The 26,594-nt window shown below is 57.4% G+C and overlaps 1 protein-coding gene across 2 annotated transcripts; it reads right to left on the reverse strand.

The window, feature by feature from the left end:
- Positions 1 to 1,633: 1,633 nt before the first annotated feature.
- CCND1 (cyclin D1) lies at positions 1,634 to 14,348 on the reverse strand. Of its 2 annotated transcripts, none has more exons than XM_060158294.1 (5): positions 14,021 to 14,348; positions 12,250 to 12,465; positions 11,564 to 11,723; positions 7,561 to 7,709; positions 1,634 to 4,966 (listed from the first exon to the last, which is right to left on the reverse strand). In XM_060158294.1, exons 1-5 carry the CDS (start codon positions 14,216 to 14,218, stop codon positions 4,802 to 4,804), a joined length of 888 nt encoding a protein of 295 aa, XP_060014277.1. In that variant the 5' UTR covers positions 14,219 to 14,348; the 3' UTR covers positions 1,634 to 4,801. The 2 variants fall into 2 exon arrangements, with proteins under 2 accessions (XP_060014277.1, XP_060014276.1); XM_060158293.1 differs by having other exon boundaries at positions 12,250 to 12,558.
- Positions 14,349 to 26,594: the final 12,246 nt, after the last annotated feature.

The following is a 26,594-nucleotide window of genomic DNA, read 5'->3' on the forward strand; positions in this document are numbered from 1 at the left end:
TGCCCCTCCTCCGGGGGCCTCACGGCTGGGGAGACGGCCCTGGGGGGCTCCGGGCCCCTCCTCACTCGGCCAAACCCTCTGTGTACTCTGGGTCCCATCTGTGCCCCTGCCCCTGCCTCCCCCCTCCCCGTGCCTCACAGGCCACCTCCCCGTACGCCCTCTTCCTTTCCACTGTCCGACCTGTCAGCCCACAAACAGATTTTCCACCTGTAACATTAGAAACCATCAAACAGCCCCGCAGGGCTGGCATCCTGTGCGTCCAGCTGCCAGTGGAGTGCAGGCCGCCCCCCGGCCTCCGCTGCCCGGATCCTCGCTGGAACTTAATGCAATCAGAGTGTTGGCCCTGCTCCTCAAGATACCCCGAGGCCCTTGCGGCGTCGGAGCCTCGCTTGGGCCCCTCTGTACGCCCCTGGTCGTCGATGTCATTGGGCCCTGGTGCTGGTACAGACTAGCGGGTCGCCGGGGCTGAGCCACCGCGGTGGTGCAGAGCAGGCCCTGGGCTTCAGGGCACCTCCCGAGGCTCTGACCGTCGCTCGGTCCCCTTTCAGAGCACCCTGTAGGCCCCGGGGGCAGGGGCCTTGCCTCACGTCACCACCCAGCCGGCGAGGGACTGGGGCAGGGAGGCAGCAGTTCCGGCGCCTGCACACCCCACCTCCTCCCAGAAGCTCCAGGCCCCACCGACCCTGCGGGCACCCCCTGGGCAGGCTGGCCCACGGCACGCGCTTCATTAGGGCTGCGGCGAACTGACCTGGCAGGCAGTGCCATCCTTGGCGCGTGACCCAGGCCTCCTCCTGGCGCTGGAGTGCTCGCTGAGTGCTCAGCTGGGGGGTGAGGGCACCTTGGGGAGCTCCCGGCTCTGGGAAGAGGCCCCGGCCCCGCAGAGCTGGGACCAAGATTCATTTCCCACCTGCACCGGCTTTGGGAACGCGGCCAGTTCGCAGGCATCTGGAGCCCAAAGGTGGACGTCACAGGTGTCCACCAGGCCTCCCAGGTCGCCAGGTCCATGTGAAAGGCCACTGGACTGCTGCCCGGACACTGGCGTCGTTCCCCCCTGCCCCGAGCTCAGGGCACCTTGGGGCCACGATTCACCCAGAGCAAACAGCGCTTTCTGCCAGAAGGGGTAGCGCCTTCAGTTACTTTCCTATCTGCAAGTAACCTGGGAGGGCGAGCTGGCCAGACGTGGGCTGGGAGGCGGCTGATCGACGGGGCTCATGTCACTGGGGCTAGAGCCGTAGTCTGAGGCGGTCGGGGCCGCCTGCGAGCCCGTCCTCAAACTCTGGGGGGGGGGTCCACGCGGCCCTCTCCCACTACTGACCTCTGGTCCGGATTTCCTCCCGGCTGGGAGGGAATCACACCCTCCTTCTGCATCACCAGGGGACCGCTGGCCACGTCTGGAGGCATTTTTGTTGTCACGACCGGGGTCGGTCCTGTGATCTAGCGGGTGGAGGCCGGGGATGCAGCCCAACAGCCCACGGTGCCCAGGGCAGGCCCCCATGACAGAGGACGGCCTGGCCCCAGCGTCCGCAGGGCCGAGGCGGGCCCCCTACCCGCCTGCCACCCCCATCCAAGGAACTTGGGGCGCATGGCCCTGGCTCCCTGCCCACCCCAGGAAACAGACAAGCGGACACTGCACTGGGGTTTTACCAATTTTATTTCTAGACTTTTCACGTTTGTCTTGTTTCCTGCTGGAAACGTGCCGGTTACATGTCTGTGCTGGGAAACACCGTGGTGTGCAACCAAAAACACACACAGACCCCCAAGCGCCTGCCCGCCCGGACCCTCAGACTTGCTGGTCACGGGACAGACTTCCTGTGCTCCCGGACCTGCCACTGGCCTTTGGCCTTAGAGCACACACATCTCACCCCCCACCACGGACAGACCGTCCCTCACGGACCCCGTTTGGTTCAGACAGAGACGCCGCAGCCAGAATGGTTGAGGTAAGCGGAAGCAGTGTTCCTGCAGGGGTGGGGCGGGGCGGGGCGGGTTTGCACCTGCCAATGGCCTTGAAGCGCACGGGCTGCCCCGCCTGGGGCCGCCGCGGACGGTGCAAATCCAAATCCTTTTGGTTCGGCAGCGTGTCAGGCGGCTCTCGGGCACACAGCACTGTTGGCTGGCTTCATTGAGATCTGAAGTCTCTTTAAAGGAGCATTTGCTATAATGACCAGAACAACAAACAGAACACTAATAACAGATACAACGCACCCCAAACTGTGACACAGGCCAGAAGCGATTCCACTCATGCCAAATGACCGAGTCCTACAGCACAGCACCACAGTGGCACATGAAGACATACTTGTTACAATAATAATAATAATAATAATAATGCAACTTTCATAGCTATACGCAAAGAACGATACGGGCTGTAAAAACTACGATGATGGTAAATCCCAGGTCAGATGGGGAGTCCAGCATAACAGGCGCAGGGCAAAGGAAACGGACATGGCCTGTCTCCAGAGACGCCCGGGGGGGTCCTCGTGAACGCGGCCCGGCGGGGTGGGGATCCCCCACCAGGTCCTTTTTGGGATCTCGTCCGCGTGTCTGTCTGCCGAAGCAGCAGACAGAGCCTGACCACCTGGTCTGCAAAATGGCTAAGTGAAGCTTGAGGTAATTGTGAAACAGGAACCTTTTTGGAATAGAGCAGTAATCACATTAAGTCAAAATTGATCACATAAAAAAAAAAAAAGAAAAAAAACAACAACAACAACGCTACCAAAAACAAAAGGCATCCGTAATACATTTTTTCTATGAGAAAATTCAAACTAGAACATGGCAGTATATGACATTGTAAAACAAAAAAAAACTGATTCTCCAATAGCAGCAAAACAATGTGAAAGATAAGAGAAGCGATATGCATCTGTTTCCAAACTGTACTGGGAAGTCATCGGTAGCAGCGAATAAAGAAAAATGGAGCCGCAGCCTGTCCCTCGCGTGGTCCCCGCCCACCTCCCCTCCACACACTTCCTCCCTCACCTCCTCGCTCCCTTCAACACTCCCTACAGAATAATTACAAAAACGAACATAGCCAAGATGTGCAAATTATCTAGCGGTCGCTAAATTTCTTTTTTGAAAGGAGGGTTCGGGGATGAGATCGTATTGGAACTGAACTCGGAACTGAACTTGTTTCCAGCATCCTAATTGTGCTTATAACTCTGACACCTGTCCAGTTGGATCCCTCTGCGAAAAGCCAATCGGGCCAAATTAGCCAAATCCACGTCTTTGTGTTTTTTCCTCGGGATTTTTTTCCCTCTCTTATAAAAGGACCTAACTTGAACAAACTGTCCTACACCTGCAACATCTAACGCAGAAAAGTGTGTGTGTGTGTGTGTGTGTGTGTGTGTGTGTAAATCAGGGGAGACTGCATTACTTTATAAATCATACTGGCCTTACGAACATCCTCTGCAATAAATATTCTTTTTAGCCTTAACTATAAATTATATATTTTAGTGTTTAAAAACCTTCCGTGGCAAAACATCTAAAGAGAACTCTGAAACTGCTGGTTCTCTAGGTAAACCTTTAAGGCTCCTACTTTCAAACACCAGTTGGCACGGAAGGATTCCTAAACTTCAACTTCTCTACAGAAAAGGAAAGGAACACATCATCCTGGCAGTGTGAGAATGAATGCACGTTTTCTTCTCCTTGACCGGAACCCAGCCCTCCAAAACATCATCTCCCTTTCGCTAACACCGTATCAACAAGCACCTGCCTCGCCGTCCTGTCTGCACCCAAGTACTGGAATATTCCCAAACCATTCCATTAAGAAACCGTTCCCCGCCCCCTCCACACACAACATACACAGAGATGTCACCTAGAGACTGAAAGTGCTTTGAAATGGAATGGTTTTGGAATATTGAGAAGGAACAAAAAACAAAAACAAAAAAACGAAGAAAAACAGCTGTAGATTTCACCTGGATGTGAGCAGGCTGCAGATCTGTTGGGTGAAAAACCAGCACCTCATAAACAGGTAACTACAAAAATATGAAGATTATAAAAATAGAATATATTAGGTCACTATTGCGGTCTCTCTTTCTAGTAGCGGACGCTAGGAGTCGGAGGTGGCCTTCCGTCACCGAGGCGCAGGCTGGCGCCCGCAAACCCCTCAGGTGGTTGGTCCACAGGCAGAAAGAGGATCAGGCCTTGAAAATGCCGAACTCTACGCTACCCTAGCCGAGAGGTTACATCAGCCATCGACAAGGTGAAGGTTACATGCCTACCTACGAAATAAAATAAACAAATGACTTATAAAGTGACTACATGCATAAGCGAGATACAGGATGCCTAGAACCGCCTTAAAGCTCTGCCCTTGGGAAAAGCACACGGGTAGAGTTCTATCTAAAACCCTCTTCTACTTTAAAAACGGGTTGTGGACTTCTTCCTATTTTTTTTTCAAACGTTTTTATGCTTTTTGTTTGTTTGAAACACATAAAGAATCAAATCTAATCCTCCCCTGCAGACTCGCTTCTTGTGTTAACGCCTATCCTTATAACACAGAGACACAAACACATGAATATAAAAGCTAGTTGATTACGGGGTATACAATCTTCTATTTTTGTAGCACAACCCTCCTCCCCCTCCAGCTCAGGGTTATGCAAATTCTATTTTTTCCTCTCCTTTTTTTTTTTTTTTTTTCTTAAAGATAGGTTTTCGGGGACGTTTCTTTTCTTTTGCTTAACTCAGAGACAGAAGGGAGAAAGAGCCAAGGAAAACACCAAGACACTGAGGGGCGGGCTGCCTTCCGACGGCGACCGGGCCTGAGCGGCTCCGTCCGCCGAGCCCGGCCGGCCCCGCTCCCGCCGCGGCGCCCTCAAATGTCCACGTCGCGCACGTCGGTGGGCGTGCAGGCCAGGTCCGCCTCGTCCTCCTCCTCCCCCTCCTCCGCGGCCTTGGGGTCCAAGTTCTGCTGCTGGGCCTGGCGCAGGCTGGACTCCAGGAGGGCCTCGATCTGCTCCTGGCAGGCGCGGAGGCAGTCCTGCACAAGACAGGTCCTCAGGAGGCGGCCCGCGGCGAGGGGCCCCTTCCCAATGCTCACCGAAAACGCCGCCTCCCCCAAACCCAGGAAGCTGCCGCCCAGACCCCAGGATCGACAGTGGGGACCCTGTTTGCCCACCAGCTGCCCTCCCGGCCTGAAAAGCCCACGTCAACCAGGCCACGGTGAGCCCACTCGGGACCCAAGGGCTCTGGTGGACACAGACGCTCCTGCCCACCTGCCCCGAATCCCCTGCCTGCCCAGCCGCTCGCTGGAACTCCTCGCCGGGGCTCTCATCTCTGGGCCCAGGTCCCCACCAGCCCCACTGCTGCCCTCCGCGAATTCAGCGCCATCTGATCCAGGATGGGGAGGCCCTCTGAGGCCCACTTTTCGGACTTAACCTCTGCCATGTCAGCCCTCGCAGTGAACCCAGCATTCCGTGATGAATGGCCGTCAAAAGCGTTAGGCCGTGCTTGACCGAGGATGAATGCTGGGTGGCCCCGGGGCCTTTATCCCCTGTCCTCTCCCGTTTGGGCCTGCGTCCTGGGAGACGCTCCGGCCGCGCACAGCTCCCGGCAGCGACCACCCCGCGTGTTCAATGGAGAGGAGGAACCCCGGAGGCCGGGGGCCTCTCCTGGTCCCACCACGGGCACATCTCCCAGCAGCTCGAAGGTGCCGCCCACAGCCGGGCAGTCGCGGCTCCCGGATCTGAACAGAGAGGCTGTCCCAACTTCTGGGATGCCACACGGGGCTTCTGTTCTAGAGCCAGGGAAAGGCTCCAGGGCAGCCTGGGAAACAGACCCATGCCTTTCCCACAGGAACGAGGTTCAGCACGGAGAAGGCCCTGCTAACTTCCTCCTAGATGGGGCTGGAAACGGTGTACCCCGCCCCAAAGAAGTGAAGCCAGGCCAGGAGGGCTTCTGAATGAATCCCTGGAGATCTCCCAAGGGGACAGGGCTTATGGGGCCGGGGGGCTTTCCTACCCACCCTTTCAGTATTCATCACGGCAAAGGAGGAGGCAGGGCAGGTGCCAAAGGCCCCATTTTACAGAGGAGGAAACTGAGGCCCAAGGCTCCTGACGGCCTCCTCAGGCTCTGATCCAAACACCCACCACGGCCTACTGAGGCCCGAGAGCCTCCACCCACCCACTGAAGGCAGCCCCCCAGAGGTGGCTCCCTGGCCCCTGTAACCTGGGGGGCCGCGCTGTGGAGCGGAGAGCAGAGGCGTACAGGAGGGGCCTCCCCTCTGCAGGTCCCGGCACATCCTCCAGCTCCACGGCCCATGCTTCCTCCTCCCAGCAGCCCGCTTGGCACTGCAGCCTCACCCCGTGAAGAGCAGACTGTGACCACGGGGGCCAGCTCTAGGGACGGGCAGACGCGGCCACGCCCCGGGGCTCCACAGCCCAGAATTTGCTCATCTGAGCTCAGCGACATTTGTCACCCGGTCACCAGACTGACGAATTTCAGCCTCAACTGATTCCTCCCACCATTCCTCAGCCGTAGGGCATTTTGCTTCAGATCTAATTAAAATAATTTCTATTCAGATAAGGGATCACACAGCGATTTCCTACCACTGTCTGTAGACAGCGCTGTTTGTGGCATTTCTAGTTGGGGGACGGCGCTGGCCCTGGCAGCCAGGCGAGGATGCCTCCCCCTCCCAGGGGGCCACCGAGCTGCCCGTGCCTACAAACAAGAAGGCATCCTCCTCTGGGGGTCACGCACGCTGGTGGCCAAGCACCGCTGGCAGAGAACAGGCAGGCATCCGTCTCACACCAGCTTTCCTCCCCGAGCCTCCTGGGCGCTCGAGGGTGGACCGCCAGAAGCGGCCGGAGCCGGAGCCGGACCCGGACCGGGACCGGGGATCGGGGTCAAGGTGGTCACTGGCTCCTATGCGGGACACTAGTGGGGCCTGGCAGTGACCCCCGCCACCAACCTCGCTGGTCTAATTTGGTGAAGCCCCAAACCCTTGTAATTGTTATTTTAATTCTTTGAGAAAAGAAAAGAAAAGAATGGGGAATGAGACAGTGGCATTTTTAAGTAAAAAGATACAATGGACTCCGGCTTCCAAAGCAGCAGCCTCTCAAAGGGGGTCATAAAAACAAGTTGTCTGTACCAGGCCCATTGTGGACGGGAGACCTCACAGGGGCCCTTGTAAAGCGGCCATTTGTCGGGAGTCCACGCTGTCGCCCAGACAAAGCTCGACGGGGCCTCACCCCACACACCATTAGGGCACGGATCATTGACCCGGCCTGCCGTGTGGCCCCTCTTCCTGACGGCCCACCGCCACAACCCCAGGAGGGGTTAAGGCTCCTGGGTGCCCCTGGGGCCACCAGAAGCCTGGGAGGACCCTCCCGCCCATCGCAGGTTCTGGGAGGTGTTTCTCCTCCCCCAGGAGCCCCCCAGGAGACGGGGTGGAGTGGCCCCCTGGCCACGGCCAGGTCCTGTGCCTCTGGACGCAGGTGGCTGCCTGTCCCCCACGTGGCTCCAGCCTCTGCCACTTCCCACCAGACGACTGCAGCTTGGGACTCCCAGGCCCTGGATGCTTCCAGTACCCGGTGCCGGACAGGCCCCCCAGCCAGCGCCACAGCGGTCACTTACCGGGTCACACCTGATCACTTTGGAGAGGAACCGCGTCAGGCGGTGATAGGACAGGAAGCTGTTGGCGCTTCCCAGGTGCAGGCCTTGCACCGCGGCCACCACGCTCCCGGCAGCCACCATGGAGGGCGGGTTGGAAATGAACTTCACATCTGCGGAGAGCGAGGGAGGCAAAGGGGTTGTGAGTGGGGACGCAGCAGGACCCCTGTGACCTGGACCCCCCTGAGGCCCTGTCCCGCAGATGGCTGGTCTTGAGGGGGTGGTCAGGAAGTGGGCGCCAGCAGGGGCAGAAGCCGGGCCGGACTCTCTGACCACGAGCTTGTGATGCTCATTTAACAACAGCAGAGGAACTTGCCCGGTGGCGCAGTGGTTAAGCCTCCGCGCTCCCAGTGCAGGGGGCCCGGGTTGGATCCCTGGTCAGGGAACTAGATCCCACAGGCATGCTGCAACTAAGAGTTTGCATGCCACAACTAAGGAGCCCGAGTACTGCAACTAAGACCCAGTGCAACCAAATAAATAATGGTAAAAAAACAAAAAACCTCCCCATCCCCTTCCCCGCCCTCCGCCGCAAACAGCAGAAATGCTAAGCAAGAGAACAGCTGCTGGAAGAGACAACGGGGGGGTGTGGGGTGGGAGGCACAGTGGCCTCTGCAGAGGGGTCATCGCTCACTCCCTTCTCTTAGCACATGAGCCTGTGAATGTATCACTTATTCACAAAAGCCCGACGAAAAGAAAGGCGGGGAAAACCCGCGAGGAAGCAGACGCGTCCCCTACAACACTAACCCCAAGTACCTGCGCTGCCAGGTCCCAGGGGGAGTGGCCGTCTTGCATATGGGAAGATGGGCCCAGGGAAGCCCCCGCTGCCCTCAGATGCTTATCCCCACTTCATCTGCCTCCAGGGACACAGCAAGGCTACAGCATTACTTCATCTGCCTGTCCTCGGCAGCTCTCCGCAAACTGCTGGGAAACCCTGCACCTCGGGGCAGGTGGGCTCCAGGGTCACCTCCTGGCAGCTCACTGACATGGGAACTTCTGGTTTCCCTCCTGGCAGCACACTCGTCACGGACGTGAGGACACCTAAGAGGTGACCCAGCGCCTGTGGGCCGCCTTTCTGTCGCTCCCAACGAGAAACTCCTGGCAGGGGAGGCCACCGATTTCAGCATCTGAACCAGGGGGCCTCTCAGTGTGGAGCCAGGCCCTAGAAGGTCAGCCCCTACCCCCTCATCCTGTGCCCAGGAACTGGACGGTGAGCTGAGTGGGAGGGCACTGGGCACAAAGGGAGTGTGCGGCCCCCGGGGGCTGCGGGCCCCCCCTGCCCCTCCCACTGGCCTGAGAATAAACAGCCAGGGCCTCTCATTCAGCGGAGCGGGAGCCAGCGGAGGGGTGGGAAGAAGAAAGGCAGCCAGGCGGCCACACTGACGGGGCGACAAAGCTGCTGCTGGGCGCTCCGACCACTTGAAAAAGCAAGTCCCTCACAAGGCGCGCCCTCTCTCCCCTTTAAACGGGACCAGTTCCACCGGGCTGGGAGCCAGGAGCCCGGGATGAGAGGTTTTCATTGAGGCTAACCAGGACTGCACAGAAATCGCTGTGGCCAGAGCGCAGGTTCTGACTGGCCGCAGCTCGAGACCCGGTCCGACAGGGAAGGAATAACTAAACGCAGGCTGTGTGTGTGTGTGTGTGTGTGCACGCCCGTGTGCGCGTGCCTTGGCGGGTGTATGGGCTTAGGTTGAGAAGCCCGCAGGTTTCAACTCGGAAGCTCCAACAGCTGTTCCTATTCACTGCCCGGCTGCAAAGAGCCCAGCGGGCCGCGGCCAGGGTGGGCATCGGAGCTGCACCGCTCCACTGACCCTGCTCAGGCCCATTCATTCAGCTCAGTTACGTGCCAACCTCAGACGTACCTCACCGGCCGCAGAAACGCTCTCCTGCGTGCACACATCCGTACACAGGTTAAAAGCAGGGCAAAACCCAACTCTGTGCATGGGTGACGTGCCCCCTCCCGCCCCCACGCACACCGGGAACCCAGGTCTGCAGGGCGCACGGACCAGGGAGAGCAGAGGCCACCCTTCCCCCGCCGGCCCCCTGCACCTTTAAAAGGGACCCTTGCTACACGGAGAGCAAATCATCTCCCGGGACTTTCACTCAAGCCTCCACTTCACAAAATCTGTTTGTTTTTAGGCTGTAATAAGTCGATCTCATCTCGAGAGGCCCCCTTGTGACTAAGGACACTGCTGTGGGCCAGTTAGGTTCCAACGGACCAGGGCCCGGTCGTGGTGGGGTGCCGCTCCCCTCCCTCCCCTGGCCTGCCTGTCCCCCACCGGGGCCCACCGAAGCTAACGCATGTGAAAAGCTGGGTCACCCCTGGCCATCCCTCCGCCTTCACCCGAGGTGTGCCCAGGCCGGGGGTGCTGGACAGTCTCAGTAGCTGGACAGCCAGCACCAAGCTCAGTCACGGCCTCTGCGCCCGGCTTCTGCGCTGCCAGCACCCCACGCGGGCTACACACCCCGCCTCCTGGGGTCCTGGGAGAGGGGGAGGTCCAGGCTGCCCCAGCCACCCTGGGGGGAGGGCACGCAGGAAGTGTTCTCTGCATTATCTGCCGGAGACTTTGCCGTTTCTCTGAACCACTTTCAGCTCCATAAAAGGCTGCCGGGAAGTCCCTGGAGGCTTCTCTTCTCAGAGGCGTCCCAGCCGGAGAATGCCTCCTGCCTGCTCGCTGGGCAGGCCTGGAGGCTGAGGGGACGCGGGCAAGAGCCTCCCCCTCCCCGCCCAAGGCCGGGTGCTGCGGGGCAGGAATGCCTGGCGAGGGGGCGCCCTGACCCCTCAGATTCATCCGGGCCTCTGGTCTGCCCCCACCCCGTGGCTCGCTTGGAAGGACTCAGAAAGAGGGGTTCACGCCTTGAGCGGGCAAAGGAGAGTGGGGAGGCCAGCAGAATCTTCCCAGCTCTCCTGACCCAGAACTCCCGGTCCCCAGAGCACCCAGACGTCAGGAGAGTGACACGAGGTGGCAGGCTGGGGGGGCTCCATCCCTTCCGGGGAGGGGGTGAAGGATGCCAACTCCCCCCTTTGGTGCCCTGTCGCCCTCAGGTCGCACCGAGTGAGCCCCAGGCAGCTTTGACGGCTGAGGCCTGGCCAGCGGTAGAGGTGGCCCACGGCAGAGCTGGGCAGGATGGGGGCAAGGGTCCTCCGATCAGGGTCTCCGGAGGTCCTGGGCCAGCTCATGGGAGTGGAGAGGAGGAAGAGGTCGCAGGGGCTCAGGGGCAGGGCTGGGACAAGCAGGAGGCAGCACCGTGTGTCTCACTGGGTTCTGAGTGACTGGCCGTCTGGGGGCTGGGGAGAGGGCTGTGCCGGGGAGGGGCCCCCAGGGATGGTCCAGAGCGGTGCCGGGGGAAGGACGGAGGGCCTGCTGCTGCCACCAACCACAGCAGCCCAAGCCCAGGCCGCTAGGAAGCCACTCCCAGGGCAGTGAGCTGAGCCGCCCTGCGGCGCCCCTGGCGGGGCCTCAGGCGGCCAAGCGCCTCTGTTGGCCGCCCCCGCACGAGGGCCGCTGCTGGCCGCCCAGAGCACGTGGTCCAGGCACTGCCGGCCGGCGCTCCCCACCCCTGTAGGCGCCCCTGGCAGGTGGCCCAGCCCGGGAGAGGCCAGGAGGGGGCCCCCGCAGCTCAGGCTCCTTGAGGACACGGGAAGGACTGGGGTGGGGGGAGGAGACAGGCTAGACTGCCAAAGTCAACCCCGTTCAGCATGTAGTGACCCCCGCCTGGCGTGGGGAGCAGAAGCCACATCAGCTGGACACAGGCAGGCTGCCGCCCAGCCTCAGCGGCCCGGGCCCAGGAGCCCACACCCCCTCCCTGGAGCCCCAACAAGAAGCCCAGCCCTCTGTTCCCCGGAGCAGGGAAAGAGGAAAGCTTCCGAGAGCGGAGGAGCCTGGGGACCATGTCCTTGGACGGGGAAACCGAGGCAGAGGGCAAGAAGCTCCTCCAGGGGCACCCAGAGGCCCGGCCGGCACCCTACCTGTGGCACAGAGGGCAACGAAGGTCTGCGCGTGTTTGCGGATGACCTGTTTGCTCTCCTCGACCACCGGCATTTTGGAGAGGAAGTGTTCAATGAAGTCGTGCGGGGTCGTGGCAGCCAAGTTCCACTTGAGTTTGTTCACCAAAACCAGCTCCATTTGCTGCGGAAATGGAGGGACACGTGCGTAAAGAGAGGCGCAGGCGCGGACCCCAATGCAACAGGGGGCGAGAAAAAGGAATGGGGCGTGTTGGAGGGTCCGGGAAGTTGGGGGGACAACGCGCAACCCCACATCCAAACAGAGAAGGTGCCGCTCGCAAAGGCTCCCGTTCTCGATTAAGCCCACCCTCCGCGGGTGGAGACCAGAAGCCCGCGACACCTGGAACGCGAGGTCTGGTCGGTCGCGCGGGCCCCTCGCCGCCGCCGCCGCTAGAGGGCGCACGCCGCCCACTTTTCGCGGCGCTAGGGGCGCCGAGGCGGTGGGAGTCGGAGGGAGAGAAAGTGTGAGTGAGGTGGGGCGGCGGGGGACCCGTCAGCTCCTCGAGAGGGGCGCCACCGGTGTGGCCGCCCTCCCTGGGGGCAGAGGGGCTCTCAGCGGCCCGCGGGGCCCCTGGCTCTCCGCACCTCCCCCACCCCCGGGGTCCCACGGCTAACGGGGCATCCGGGGGCGGTGGGGGTCCCAGGGTTACCAGCAGCTCGTCGGGCCGGATGGAGTTGTCAGTATAGATGCACAGCTTCTCGGCCGTCAGGGGGATGGTCTCCTTCATCTTCGAGGCGACGAACATGCAGGTGGCCCCCAGCAGCTGCAGGCGGCTCTTTTTCACGGGCTCCAGCGACAGGAAGCGGTCCAGGTAGTTCATGGCCAGCGGGAAGACCTCCTCCTCGCACTTCTGCTCCTCGCAGACCTGCCGGGGCACCGGGGGCCGTGACCGCCGCCACCGGGAGCGCCCGGCCCCCTCTGCGGAGACCTCGCGCCCCCCACCCGGCTCGCGCCAGGGCTGCGGGGCCCCGAGCGCGAGGAGGGTCAGGGCAGGGGGCGGCAGGAGCTGCCGCCGCCGCGCCCCCTTCCCCGAGAGTCCCCCAAACCCACCCACCCGAAACTGAAAGGGAAAGTCCCGGCAAGGCTGGTACAGTGGGGGCGGGAGCTGGCACGGCTGGCCGGCGTGTGCCGCGCGCGGGCGGCGGACCCCGGCCCGCGTGGGTGCTTCGGGACCCTCCAGGCCTGGCGTCGGCACCAAATGGGGTGCAGGGCCGTGGGGCGGGCCGCGGGGATGGGCGCCGCGCTCGCAGCGCCTGCGAGACACAAAGGTGGCGTCCCAGGCCGCCGCGCCGCATTTCCCCAGACGTCATCTTTTCAAAAAATATTTAAAAATATTAAAAAATTAACTGGGTATATAAAAACCCCCTGAAAATGACCCTCAGGCGGTCCTTTACCCAGGCCGGGGGTCGGGAGCTCGTTGCAGGCTCAAGGGAGAGCCCCAGGAATTCAAACTCGGGGGCCCCCCTTCCCCCTGGGCGCGGGCGCTGTTTCCCTCTCGCAAGGGCACCACGCCGCACTTTTAAAAATTATTTTAAAATACTTGCGGTGCACTCAGGAGCCCACTGAAGGCCTGAAAACGTGCCCCTGGACCCCGGCTCGCTCCGGACTGGTCCCCCAAGCTGAGACCCCTGCAGATGAGGGTCAATCCCCAGCGTCTCGGGGGCCACGCGACCTTGCAGCCCGGCGTGCTCTCCGGCCCAAGCTGGCCGTGCGGGGCGCCCCGGACTCACTGCTTGAACAAAGGGGCCCCCTCTCCCGAGCGGGGTCCCCTCACAGCTGCCCGAGCTCTGGCCCCTCGCCCCTCCCGCCGGCTCCCGGTGGCCGCACGGCCCCTCGCGGCGGCCCCAAGCGCCTCGCCGGCCGCTCCCCACCCCCACCCTGCCCCCAATTATTAATAAACACTTTTGCTTTGCAATAAAAGAACAAAGATGGCGCATAATACTGGCACGAGCGTCCCTTGCATACGTGTCCATGGATATTAATTTAAAAATCAAATCTATGCCCCCTCCCCCTGGAGCTGGCGGCTCAGCGGCCGCGCGGCCGGGAGAAGAGGCGCAGCGGGGCTCTGGCGCAGGCGGGGACTGAGCAGTGGCGGTCCAGGCGGGGGCCGCAAAGGGCGCCCAGCCTGCGGGCCCCAACCCTGAAGCAAACTGGGGTGCCCCGGTCGTGGCTTTCCCCCAAGGTACCCCTCCTCGGCCGCTGCCCCCCAAGGGAATATCCAATGACCCCACCCCCACCCCCTCCTTGTTCAAAAAATACCCAGAATATCTATATATTTCGGAACTACGATTCCTATCAACACTCTGGCAAACTTCAAAAGTTGGGGTGGGAGGGAAGGGAGGGCGATGAGTGGCAAAGAAAAGTGGGTTTGCGCAACAAGTCGCAGGAAAGTGCTAAGAGAGCCGCCCGGAGCCCCGCACCTCCAGCATCCAGGTGGCTACGATCTTCCGCATGGACGGCAGGATCTCCTTCTGCACACACTTGAAGTAGGACACCGAGGGCGCGCAGGTCTCCTCCGCCTTGAGCATGGCCCGCAGCACCCGGTCGTTGAGGAGGTTGGCATCGGGGTACGCCCGGCGGATGGTCTCCATCTCGCAGCACAGGAGCTGGTGTGCCATGGCAGGGGCTCTGCTAGGCGGCCTGGGGCGGCGGTGGGTCCGGGGCTGGGTCCGCGCTCGGCTCTAGCTCCTGCTGCCCCTCGCCGGAGCGCGCGGACGCTGCTGCTAGCTGCTACTGCGCCGACAGCCCTCTGGAGGCTCTAGGACTTTGCAACTTCCAACAAAACTCCCCTGTAGTCCGTGTGACGTTACTGTTGTTAAGCAGAGATCAAAGCCGGGCAGAGAATGGGAGCGGGAAGGGGGGGGCGGGCGCAGGGGGAGGGGGCGCGGGCGCCGAGCGCCGGGGAGCGGCGAGGGGCAGAGCCCAAAAGCCATCCCGGAGGCGCCGCGCCGGCACCGCGCGGAGTTGCCCCCGAAGCCGGGTTTTCATAGAAATGCAAATCGTCCCGAGGCTGCCTTTCTCCCCGCCGGGGAAGAGGGGTGCAGGGGGGCCTGTCGTCCCCGAGTGGGTCCCTCAGGATTTGGGGGGTTGGGTGAAGGTGGCTCTGCAGAGGGGGACAGCCAGGAGGGCGGGCAGGCCACACGCAGCCTGGGGAGACCGCATGGAGGGGGGACTCTGGAGTTCGGTGACACCCTATATCTGAGCCGGGAGAATGGGCGCATTTCCGAGAACGCCACGAGGGCACCCACGGGCGGAGAGGCAGCCTAGGAATCTTAGCGTCTACATCTTCTTTCATTTTCATTAACACGTGTAAATTTCAGGAACCATTTAACATTCAGGGACTCAGGGCAGAGCCGGCAACACTGGTGGAGGCTTCATTCCCGCACACGGCGGGGGGGTCGTTGCAAATGCCCGAGGGGGTAACCCTAAATGTTAAAGGACTTTCAGCCTAGCATGCGCTCGCTCAAAAAATAAAATAAAATAAAATAAATGCCCGAAAATTCCAGCAGCAGCCCAAGATGGTGGCCAGCATTTCCTTCATCCTGTCCTCCTCGCCTGGGGGAATCTGCGGGCTGTCTTCCTACCTTAGCCAGTCCATTCTTGCGGGGGTCCCCAATCCCCCCCACCCCCGCCCTGTCCCGGCAGCTAGAAAAACACCCTGAAAGGAAGGCTGCAAAATAGTGGTCTCTGTCCTGTCTCATTTTTTAAAATTAAAAATTAAGTTAAATCGCTGGAAATATTAGTCGCCTCTCCGCCTGGGACAAGACCACCGGAAGCTTCCTAATTGGTTTTGCTGGGGGTGTGGACGTCTCTTCACCTTTAGAACTTGCCCTGGGGCTGCATTCGTGAGCCTGAGGGGGATGGCGGGGGCTGGCAACAATCAGAGCAATTACAAGTTAAAGAAATGGGTGTATTGATCTGATGATTTTAAACAAAACCTATATATGTTCGTGACTATAAGAGAGTCCCCAATATTATCGCAAACTTGTACGACATATAAAAGAATATATAAAGCTTCTTTTCGAATTAAAGATTCAGTCTCTTTGGTGCTTATTTTTAAAATAAAAGGACATTTTGCTCAGTCTTAACATACTTTTTTTTACAGTTTTTACTCTACCTGCCCCAAATTAAGAAAACTGTTCATTAACTTCCCTCTGAATATAGTTTAGTGTCATCAAACCACCATATACCCTAATGTTAAAGGCTCAAAGAAAACGGATTAAAAAGCCCCCTTCCCTTCGCAAGGGCGCACGCCACAGGACAAGGACCTCCCCCCCCCTCCTTTTCGGGGCTGATTCTTCCCGCGCCCCCTCCCCCGCCGAGATTTAGGGTTACTAATATTCCGGGTCCAGGAGGGTAATTACCCCCGGCTCACGCCTCGGGAGCAGAGGGTGGCCCGACCAGGGAGCACCCACCGCCGTGTCCCCCTCCCTGGGCACCCACGCTCGCGTTGGCCCCCGGCACGCCGGAGCCTCGGAGCATCAGCCCGCGCACGAGGGCAGCCGGGCTGCTTTTTCATTCATAAAATCCCGACCGGGCGGCCGCCCGGATGATTTATGGGGCTGCGTGCTACCACCGGGCTGCTTCTGTCCCGGGGGGTTAGGGGACCCGAGCCCCGCGTGCGCCCGGGCCCGGCCCGAGGCAGGCTGGCGACGGCGAGGGGCATCGGGTCATAAAGAACATCGCCCACTCCGGCAGAACGGGTTCTGGGTCCAGGAGGGAGCTTCCCCCTAACCCGGGAGAAAGACAGAGGAAACTGGAATTAGCATGAGCCAATGGGGGCGCGGCGCTGTTACTAGGCGGACCGGGCAGATCTCGACGAAGAACTCCGTTGATTTCCCCGCTCAGGGACGGGCGCAAAAGTGCAAGCCCGGCTGGCGAGCGTGAAGAGCCGTCCAGGAACCCGCGGGGGAGGCGCTGGAATTTGGGGCCCGGCGGGGAGCGCTAGCCGCCCAGCCCCACCCCAGGGAGCCCAGATCTGCGTTCACCGGAGACTCAGAGCGGGCCAACAGCCTCGGGGCCCTTGAGAGCGGCTGCTTCCAGGAGAGCGGGGAAAGAGTTTTGATTTTAATTATTTTTTTCAGAGAGAAAAGCAACTTTTAAAAACTTTACTGTTTAAGTTTTAATTTTGCAAGGCCTTTAAAATACCCACCGCGAAGCAGGAACTGCACGTTCTGGGCTCATTTAAAGTGCTCTGCGCTATTTCTTGGGGACCCTGTGGAACAAAGGGCCAGTGGCCCAATGGGAAAGGAGACCACTCTGGTTGGAAAGAAAATCCAAAAGTAACATATCACCTTCCCACTTTCCTCGCCCCCTGGTCCCCCGCCGAGGTGACCGCGGCCGGGGAGGATCGCCGGCCCCGAGAGGGCGAATTCCGCGACAGGAGCGTTTGCCACCGTCCCTGGCTGTGGGAACCTTCATTCAAGGCGGGGGAAGGGAGCGCGTTCATTCAGGAACCCGCGCGTCGCGGCGCCGACCTCGGGACGCACCGCGGCTGCGCGCCGCCCGGCCGGGGGCTTTGGGGAGGGGGTGCGGGGCCCAGTGGAGACCTTCCACGGGCTTCGACCTCCGGCACCCGCCCTCCTCCGAGAGGACTGGGCGGCGGGCGGGCGCGCGCATGCAGGTGGGGTCACCTGCAGCCGCATACCTGGCGGCGACTTGAAAGGACTTGGCTCCAGCTCCGCGAGTTTTCCATTGTTAAGCCCTTAAGTCGTTCTGGAAAACGCTTCCGAATGCGGACCGCGGGGTTCCGGGGGCGCTCGGGCTCCACTTCCCCCACACTGCTCGCTTTCGGGGGGCGTGTGGCGGTCCACGTACTGAGGTAGCTCCGCCCCGGCTACCCGGCGCGGATCCCCGGCCCCCCAAAGCTGCGGAACGAGCCCGAGCAAACTCTGGCCCCGGGCCCACCCGGGACACTCACACGCTGGGAACAGGGGCAGCCGCATCTCCCACCGCCCCAAACCCCGGACGTGCGTTTCCGCCTCTGATCAATTAATTTCAGCCACACACAGACCCCTGCGCACCAGTCTTGGGTCGGGCAGGTTGCGAGGGTGGGACACCCATCCCCCAGCTCTTAAGGCCGTGGGCTAGGTGTGCGCGGGAGATGAAAGCAAACCCCAACAGGTGTGTGTGCGGGGGTGGGCGGGGGAGGGTGCTGGCTCCCGCAACGCCGCTGGAATCCCAAGGGAGAAGGTGCACTCTTGGGGATGAAAGAAGATTCTAACTCCTTGACCTCCGCCCCTCAGAACGCATCGCCTGCTGCCCTGAGCAATATGAAAGTCCACTAGGAATTGCCTGGCCTCTTGGCCCAGGCCCCTGCGCGGTCTCTAACTAAGGGTCGCGGAGTGGGCGCCCAGGCTCATTAGATAACCACCTCCAATCAAGGCGAAGGAATCGGGCGGGAGGTGGGGATAATGACCTAGGAGGCCATACCCCTCCCGCGTCTCCCGTGGCCAAGCCTACCAGTGGCTGAGCAGATCCCCCCGCCCCCCCACCTCTGCCCCGGGACCGGGGCGCCGCTGCGGAGGCCCGCGGGGCCTCGGAAACCTTCCGCGAGGAGGACCCTCGATAAGACCCTCGTTGGGTCCCGCTGCACCCGCTCCGTCGCCTCCAGGACTTGTCACTGCCCCACCCCCGCAGCCCCCATCCTCGCCCTTTTCCGGAGAGTGCCTGCGGGGAGGACCCCGAGTCCTCGTGCGTTCCAGCCCGCTTTTTTGCGCCTTTGAAATGCCCGAAAACGTTTCCATCCTTCGAATTGGCCTTGGGGATGGGTGCGGGGACGGCCGGGGTCTTAGTTGCGGGCAGTCTATGAGTTACAGGGTTCTCGACTCTTGCCGTGGGGGTCGGGGTAAGGTTCCAGGTGCGGGGAGAGGGGTTGCGTACTTAACGCCCTGCACGCCTTCCCTTGGGTCCCTCGGCCTCGCGCTGTCGGGGCTGGTGGCGGGACACGGGTTTGGACCCGCTGGGTAGTTCTGGGCGTGCGGGGTGCTAGGGGCCCGATAGGCCGCGCTCTGTCCCCACGCCCCGCCGGGGTGCTCGAGCTAGGATCGCCTGCCCTGGGAGTCCGAGGACACGGGGCTGGGTACTGGGGTGCGGCCCCGCTGGGGAGAGAGGGGAGGCGAGAGCGCGCGCGCCGCGGGAACCTGAGCCTCGGCTCGGGAGCCGCGCCGCGCATTCCGCGCATTCCCGCCCGGCCTGGGTTCAGCCGCCACGTGGTCGCTCTGCGCGCCGCGCTTACCGTAAAGCTCAGAGGAGACGAGCACTGCCCAGCTTCGGAGCGCGTGCGGACCTCCCAGGGTGCGCCGGACCTGCCCACTCCTGGTGCACAGATAGAGGTTGCTCTTTTACGTAATAAGTAGAAGTACTGCTGGAGTAATGACACACTCATTTGTAAAGACAGGCAGGAAGGGTGCTCAGGCCCCGCTGGTATCTCAGTAGGGCGACTGTCCATCTCAGGAACGTGACCGAAACGGACCGATGACCATTCTGCCTTCCCAGCAGTGACAGCGAAAAGGAGGAGCTGCAGCCGGCTGATGGCTTTCTTCTCCTTTTTCTGATTATTCCACATCAGTAGGTGGCTCAGTGCAATACCCTGTGAAACTGGGAAACAGAATCCATGACGTCCTTAGCGCATAGGAAACGTCCATAAAGCTGCCTATACTATTTTTTTAAATCCTGAGGTGTCTTTTTCTGAGGATCAGGATAATAATCTACTTTTCAAGGATTCATGCAAAACCAAACCACTTTTCAAGATGCCAGGAAGTTTGCAAGCGTATTTGTGAGGATGCACAAGAGTATCACACACAGACCTACATCTGCCAGTAGGGCAATCAAAAGCTTCTGTAACTGCCATGCAACCTTGGACAAATCTCTCTCCCATCTGGAAAAGCGGGTATGACTGTGTGTCTTCTAAGGCTGTGGAGACGAGTAATTACGGTAATGTGTGTGAAGCGTTATTCGTGTATTTGTTCTTGTGCGGAAAGAAGGCCGTGTGATGCATGCTGTATGTGGAATTAATTAAACATTTCAGTTTATATTCAGAAAGAGGATTCAAAAATGGCTTTATAGTCTATAAATTCACTTTTATTTGGTGACTTCTCCTGAGCTGTCTGTGGACGTGAGGTTTAAATCCTAGAACACGCATTAAAAAAAAAAAAGTTTAACCACGTTCATCTTCCCTTCTTCCTTCTCAACATGCAAACGGAGTAAAAAGGTTGATTAAAAAAGGAAGAGCATTAATTAAGGGCACAAGTGTCAAGGCAAGGATGAGGGTCAGAAACAAAAGGAAGGATTTCTGGGGCGTCAAGGGAAGGGGACAGCCTGAGGCCCTGCCCAGGTCTCTGGATGGCGGGGGGGCGGGGGGGGGGGCCGGCCAGGGCCTGTTGCCCTGTTCACAAAAGGGGGAGGCGATCACAAGTGAAACTGACCAAACGTGCGGGTCAGTGACACTGGCAGAAGCAAAGAGGCAGAAGTGTCAAGAAGCCATGGACTGAAGCCGCTGACGGTGTCAGTCCATGGTCAGGGCACAGTCAGCCCTCAGGGTCCCTGCAAGGAGGGAAGGGCAGGGGGAGGCTGGTTTAAACATTTAGCTACAGCTGGAGATTGCTGGGGAGAGAGGGCTTCTGGACCACCAGTCTGGAGGGCATCCCGGTGCCCCCAGGACTCTGGTCATCCATTCTCCTTTGCTCCTTTGGACCAAGTTGTCTAATCACCTTTCTAACCCAAAGAGGAAGCTGGAAGCATCCGCTGGGAGGCTTCCAGGCAAAACGCAACCTTAGTGCTGGCAGCTCAGCCAACAGGCAAAAAAATGTTCCATGAGCTCCTGTGGAGTGAGATGGGTGAGCTCCTCCCTCCAACATAAGCCTCAACCCTTCTTTGGCCTTTGGCGAGTCAGGTGGTGTATGAGTTTCCCAAGGCTGCTGTAACAGAGAACCACAAACTGGGGGGCTTAAGACAACAGAAAAGGATTCTCCCACAGTGCTGGAGGCCAGAGTCCAAGATCAAGATGTTGGCAGGGCTCTGCTCCCTCTGCAGCATCGTGGGGAGAACCCTTCCTGCCTCTTCCAGCTTCTGGGGCTCCCATGTCCCTTGACTTGTGGCCATATCACTCCAGTGTCTGCCCCCGTCTTCACAGGACCGTCTCTTCTCTGTGTGTCTTGTCCTCTTCTGTCTCTTATAAGGACACCCGTCATGCAATTTAGGGCGCACCTGGGTAATCCAAGAAGATCCTTAACTTGATTCCATCTGCAAAGACCTTATTTCCAAATAAGGTCGAATTCACAGGCTCTGGCGGTCAGGAGGTGACCACGTCTCTTGGGGGCCACCATTCAGCCCACTACAGGTAGGAAGAGGGAGAAAGATGGTACAGGTCTTAAAGCTTAAACTAGGCAAACAAATAAGGTCTTGCTTTGTGTCAGGCCTTGTTAGATATTTAGGGGCAGGGAGACAGGGCCCAAATATGACTGAGTTATGGTCTCTGTCTTCTAGGGCTTTCCACTGGGGACCTGAGAAATAATGCCTGGAAATTTTTTTCTTTTTTAATGCAAGTTCATGGCCAAGTCGGCAGGTGCCTTCTGCAGGCAACCCCCATCCCTGTCCAGTTCACTCCTTTCCAGAGGTAGCCAGGGAAAAATCACGAGCAGCACGATTGCAATTAGAATTTTAAGGAGGGGTAAAGAGAAAGGCTTCACCCGAGAATGAGGAAGGCAAAAAGGGAAGAGAGAATGTTCTAGATGTTTGAACAGTGTAAGCGAAACCCTGAAAGGAGGAGGTGCAGGATATGCACTTGGCTGAAAAGCAAAGAATCTCTGAACGCTTTAAAGCAGATTGGGGGAAAATGGAGATGCAGTCATCCTCAGTATCCATGGGGACCCGTTCCAGAACCCCCTCAGATGCCACCGTCCAAAGGTGCTCAAGTCCCTTATTTATAAAAGTGTAGCGTCTGCCTATAACCTACACACATCCTCCCGTATACTTTATTTTTTTAATTAATTAATTTTTTTTTTTTTTTGCTGTACGCGGGCCTCTCACTGTTGTGGCCTCTCCCGTTGCGGAGCACAGGCTCCGGACGCGCAGGCTCAGCGGCCATGGCTCACGGGCCCAGCCGCTCCGCGGCATGTGGGATCCTCCCAGACCAGGGCACGAACCCGCGTCCCCTGCATCGGCAGGCGGACTCTCAACCACTGCGCCACCAGGGAAGCCCCCCTCCCGTATACTTTAAATCATCTCTAGATTACGTATAATACCAACAACACTGTCAGTGCTATGTAATAGTTGCCGTCTGGAGGCAAATTCAAGCTTTGCTTTTTGGAACTTTCTGGAATTTTAATTTTTGGGGAATATTTTTTGACCCATGGTTGATTGAATCCGCGATGGGGAACCCATGGATATGAGGGCTGGCTGTAAGGATAGTGTTTTTGTTTGTTTGTTTGTTTTTGTTTCATTTTGTTTTTCGGCTTGCGGGATCTTAGTTCCCTGACCAGGGATTGAACCCGCGTCCTCGGCAGTGAAAGCACGGAGTCCTAACCACTGGACCGCCAGGGAATTAATTCCCTGTAAGGATGGTGTTGACCTCACAGAGTTTTCACGGAGACTAAACGAGTTAGTGTGGGTAAATCCAGGCACCCAGGGAGTGAGGCCATTATTAGCCAAGACTCACGATAAGTCTGGAAACTGTAGGCATGAAAAGGAGCCCCTTCATTAAGTCACAACCGACTCGTCTCCCCATGTTTTTCAATCAAAAGCTTCTGTAACTGCCAATGAGTTCAATCAACGTGAGATTAGCAAAGTTGTTATGCCGAGTTGATACCCTTCCAGACATAGAGGAAAATATCTGAGAGTTTCTTTTTATTGCTTTGTCCTGGGTGAATGTATGGCTTCCTCTGTGCTTTTAGAGGTATTGAAAACAATAGGTCTCGCGATCCTTTGTCGCTTCCCAGACTGGGATTACAACAGCAGGAAGGGAGCCACTGAGGGTCACAGAGGGCAGAGAGCAGGGTCGGGGGGCCACGAGGGTGAGGTCAGAGTAGCTCTCTGGGAAGAGGAATCTGGCCTCACCCACCCCTTCCTTCTGCCTTTCCCTTACTGGCTGATGAGGCCAAGCTCAGAATCCACCCACCAGCACATTCCCACATAAGTGTCAAGGTCATAGAAAGAGGCTGTTTGGAAAGAGGAGATGAAAGATAGGGATGGTGGCAAGGAAGGTGTGATTGCGAAGCAGGGGAGTGGGGGAGGAGGGGGGAGCAGCAACCTGGAAGGTGGGAGCAGAAAGGAAAGTTAGGAACGCACCCCGCAGACCTCTTCCTGTACAGCCGCACAGCATCTTTACAGAGAGCAACTAAGTCATTTTCACAGCAGCCTCTGAGGACCGTCACTTCATCCCCATTTTACAGACGAGGAAATCGAGGCCCACAGCGTCATGAGCTCTGGCAGAACTGGGATACTTCCGGCTCTGACTCTAAAACCCAAGGGAAGAGGCGAATTATGAAGCCCCCAGAGATTGCAGCGTCCACCTATTTTTAAAACAGCTTTATTGAGATATAATTTACACATCATGAAGTTCACCCACTTAAAGTGTGTAAGTCAGTGATTTTCAGTATATTTGCATAGTTGTGCAACCATCACCACTGTTTAATTTTAGAACATTTTCATCACCCCCAAAGAAACCCCAAACCCGTTAACAGACACTCCCTTTTCTTCTCCCCCTCACGCCCTTCCCCAGCCCCAGGAACCCAGTAATCTGTTCTCTGTGTCTCTGGATTTGCCACTTTGGATGTTTCCTGTAGATGGAATCCTCCGTTATGGGTTCTTTTGTGTCTCCTTTCATTTAGCACGATGTTTCCAAGGTTCGTCTGTGTTTTGTAGCACACATCAGTACTTCGTTCCTTTTTGTGGCTGAGTGAAAATTCACTGCGTGGACGTGCCACATTTGATGTATCCATCTGGGTTGCTTCCGTGTTTGGACTGTGAGAAGAATGCTGTTCTGAACATTTATGTTTCCGTTTCTCTGTGTGGCAGGGATCATCTTTACTATGCAATCAGGTGGAGGGTCAGTCTTGGGGGTTTTTGCTCTCTGGGACCCAGGAAGAGACCTGGATGTGTCCGAGGGTTTCTCAGTGGTTTCAAACCCCCTGCCTTACCCGTCTTTCTCTTGCCCTCTCTCTTTCACCTCGTCTCCTACAGCATCCACAGGGAGGTCCTAAAGCATGGAACCATAAGCAAATATGCACCAGAAATGCTTTTTTTGCCTGACGTTAAGAACTCAATAGGATGGATACGAGTCCTAATTAGGCATGCGCAGTAAAGAGCAGGGTGAGGGTGGGGCGGTCCTCGAGACCCCGGGAAAGGCAGCCAGGGTGTGTCAGCTCTGACCTTTACCCAATAAACCCGTACCTTTAACATCCCATGAGTAACCCAAGGGGTTCAACCTGTCAAAAGAGCTTCCAGACTTGAGAGGGAGGAAGGGGAGAAGTCTGGAAGCATGTCCAAGATTCTTCTCTCTTTTGACCGGTAGGTCTGGGCCTGCAGAGCCCCCAGGGCAGCTGACTCACCTTGGAACAGAAGGCTTATCACCGCACCCCGGGTGGTGAGGGATTTGGAGTGTTTCCACGCAGTGGCCCTTTGCTTTGTCTCCTCCGCCACAGAGGCGATAATGAGCTGAATTGGGGACTGGTGATGGTGAGAATCAGAAGAGGTAGAAAATCCCTTCTGTGGGACTGGCAGGGCATCGAGGCTCAGGGGTAGCCGTGGCTGAGGTCACAGGGTCTGGTGACAGGGTCGGGGCTATGGCAGTCGTGCTGCAGGTCTGGTGTTGGGGACGGTATGGGCCCCTCCTGAGACAGGATCGGAGCACGGTCCGGTTGGGATTCATGCTGCCTTTACCTCCCTTGTTCCCGCCTGTTTTCTCCATCTGGTTTACCTTTTCTGCTTAAATCCATCAGCATTGGTTTCGGTTGCGTTAGACCAAAAACGAGCATGAGGAGGGCACCTTGACTGAAGACATTTGCAGCTCTTGCACGAAGATCTATGACGTCCCTGCCAAATATGCAACTTACAAGAGTCACCCTAGGAACAAGCTCAGGTCCAATAAAAAGGGACGGTAGATCATCAAGGGATTATTAAGGACTAATTAATGGATTATTCACATCCCGATAATGAGGGACGGTATATTCAGAGAATGAAACAAAGCAAGATACAAACGTACAGTACTGCATTAGCTCAACTGTAGGACTTACGTAGCTGATTTGAAGGACATGTGACAAAATGGAAAGAGCTGAGCCTTGGGGAGGTGACAGGGATGATTTTTTTCTCCTTCCTTCTGTAGTCTATCACGTGCTTTCCATATACTGTATCCTCTTATGAACAAATATTATCTTAAAACCAGAAAAAAGAATCCAACCAGAGACAACTCCAAAAGATACAAGGGCATTTTCCAGGCCCCCAGGTCCCCTGCTGTCCTTGGGACACCTGAGCCAGACCCCCTGTGGTCCATCAGGCAGTAGCCACATGGGGTCCTCCCCATCGTGGAGGAGCGTCCCTGGTGCAAGTTCAGGAGGAGCCTCAACTCTCACATGACTCCAGCAGACAAAGCGGTGGGAGGCTGGTGTTTCAAGGCAGAGTTTAATGGGTCCCAGAGTAAACAGTGCTCGTAAACACATAGCCAGTGTGATCGTCACTGGGTAGTGACCATTTCGGAGTGGACGAGGCCCAGACTTTGCCTCCTAAGATGCAGGGCATCGGCTGAAAGCAGGAGGAAATGTAAAGGGGAACCGACAGATAGAGCCTAACGTGCACAATGATCTCTGCTCTGTGACCAGCAAGGCTGCGGCTGAGAGTATGAATGAGAAGCACTTGGGGCAGCTGTCTTCTCCTCGATGTGGACTTGGACCACATTATCTCTGAGAATTCTGTGGTCCTTGGGAGGCACATGTGTGTGTGCTGATCCAGCAGTTGCCTGCTGTCTACTAGGACAAATAAAGGCACCTTGAAGGGGGCTAGACCTAGAGTGTCCCACCCCTGGATTGTACACAAATAGACATTGTACAGACAGAATCACTCAAGGAGAGACTGCTGGGGGAGGAGGCTGTGGGGCACGTATCACTGTGTCCTCTGAGATCCATTCCCTACAGAAATGGAATTTTTAACTAGGCACCTACTATTCACCTAAAGACTACATTTCCCAGCCTCCCTTGCTGCTGTATGGCCATGTGACTAGTCCTAGCCAATAGGCTGTGAGTAAGAGTGATGAGTGAAACTTCCAGGTTGGGACATTAAAAGGTAAAGGCATATAGCAAGGTTGCAGGATACAAGGTTAATATACAAGAGTCAGTCGTGCCTACCTATGTACCAGCAATGAACAGAATTTGAAATTAGAAAAACAGTATTGTTTACATTAGCACTCCCCCTCCCCCGCAAATAACATACTTAGGTATAAAGCTAACAAAATTTGTACAAGATCTATCTGAGGAGAACTACAAAACTCTGATGAACAAAATCAAAGAGCAAAATAAATAAATTCCATGTTCACAGATAGGAAGACTCAATCTTGTCCAGATGTCAGTTCTTCCCAACTTGGTCTATAGAGTGCTATCTGATCAAAATCACAGCAAATTATTTTGTAGATTTTGACAAATGGATTCTAAATTTTATATGGAGAGGCAAATCCAACACAATATTAAAGATACCCTAGAAAACCATAATTCAAAAAGAGTCATGTACCAAAATGTTCATTGCAGCTCTATTTACAATAGCCCGGAGATGGAAACATCCTAAGTGCCCATCATCGGATGAATGGATAAAGAAGATGTGGCACATATATACAATGGAATATTACTCAGCCATAAAAAGAAATGAAATTGAGCTATTTGTAATGAGGTGGATGGACCTAGAGTCTGTCATACAGAGTGAAGTAAGTCAGAAAGAGAAAGACAAATACCGTATGCTAACACATATATACGGAATTTAAGGAAGAAAAATGTCATGAAGAACCTAGGGGTA

This window comes from Lagenorhynchus albirostris, chromosome 9 (genome assembly GCF_949774975.1).
Source record: "Lagenorhynchus albirostris chromosome 9, mLagAlb1.1, whole genome shotgun sequence".
In the NCBI taxonomy this organism is placed as follows: Eukaryota; Metazoa; Chordata; class Mammalia; order Artiodactyla; family Delphinidae; genus Lagenorhynchus; species Lagenorhynchus albirostris.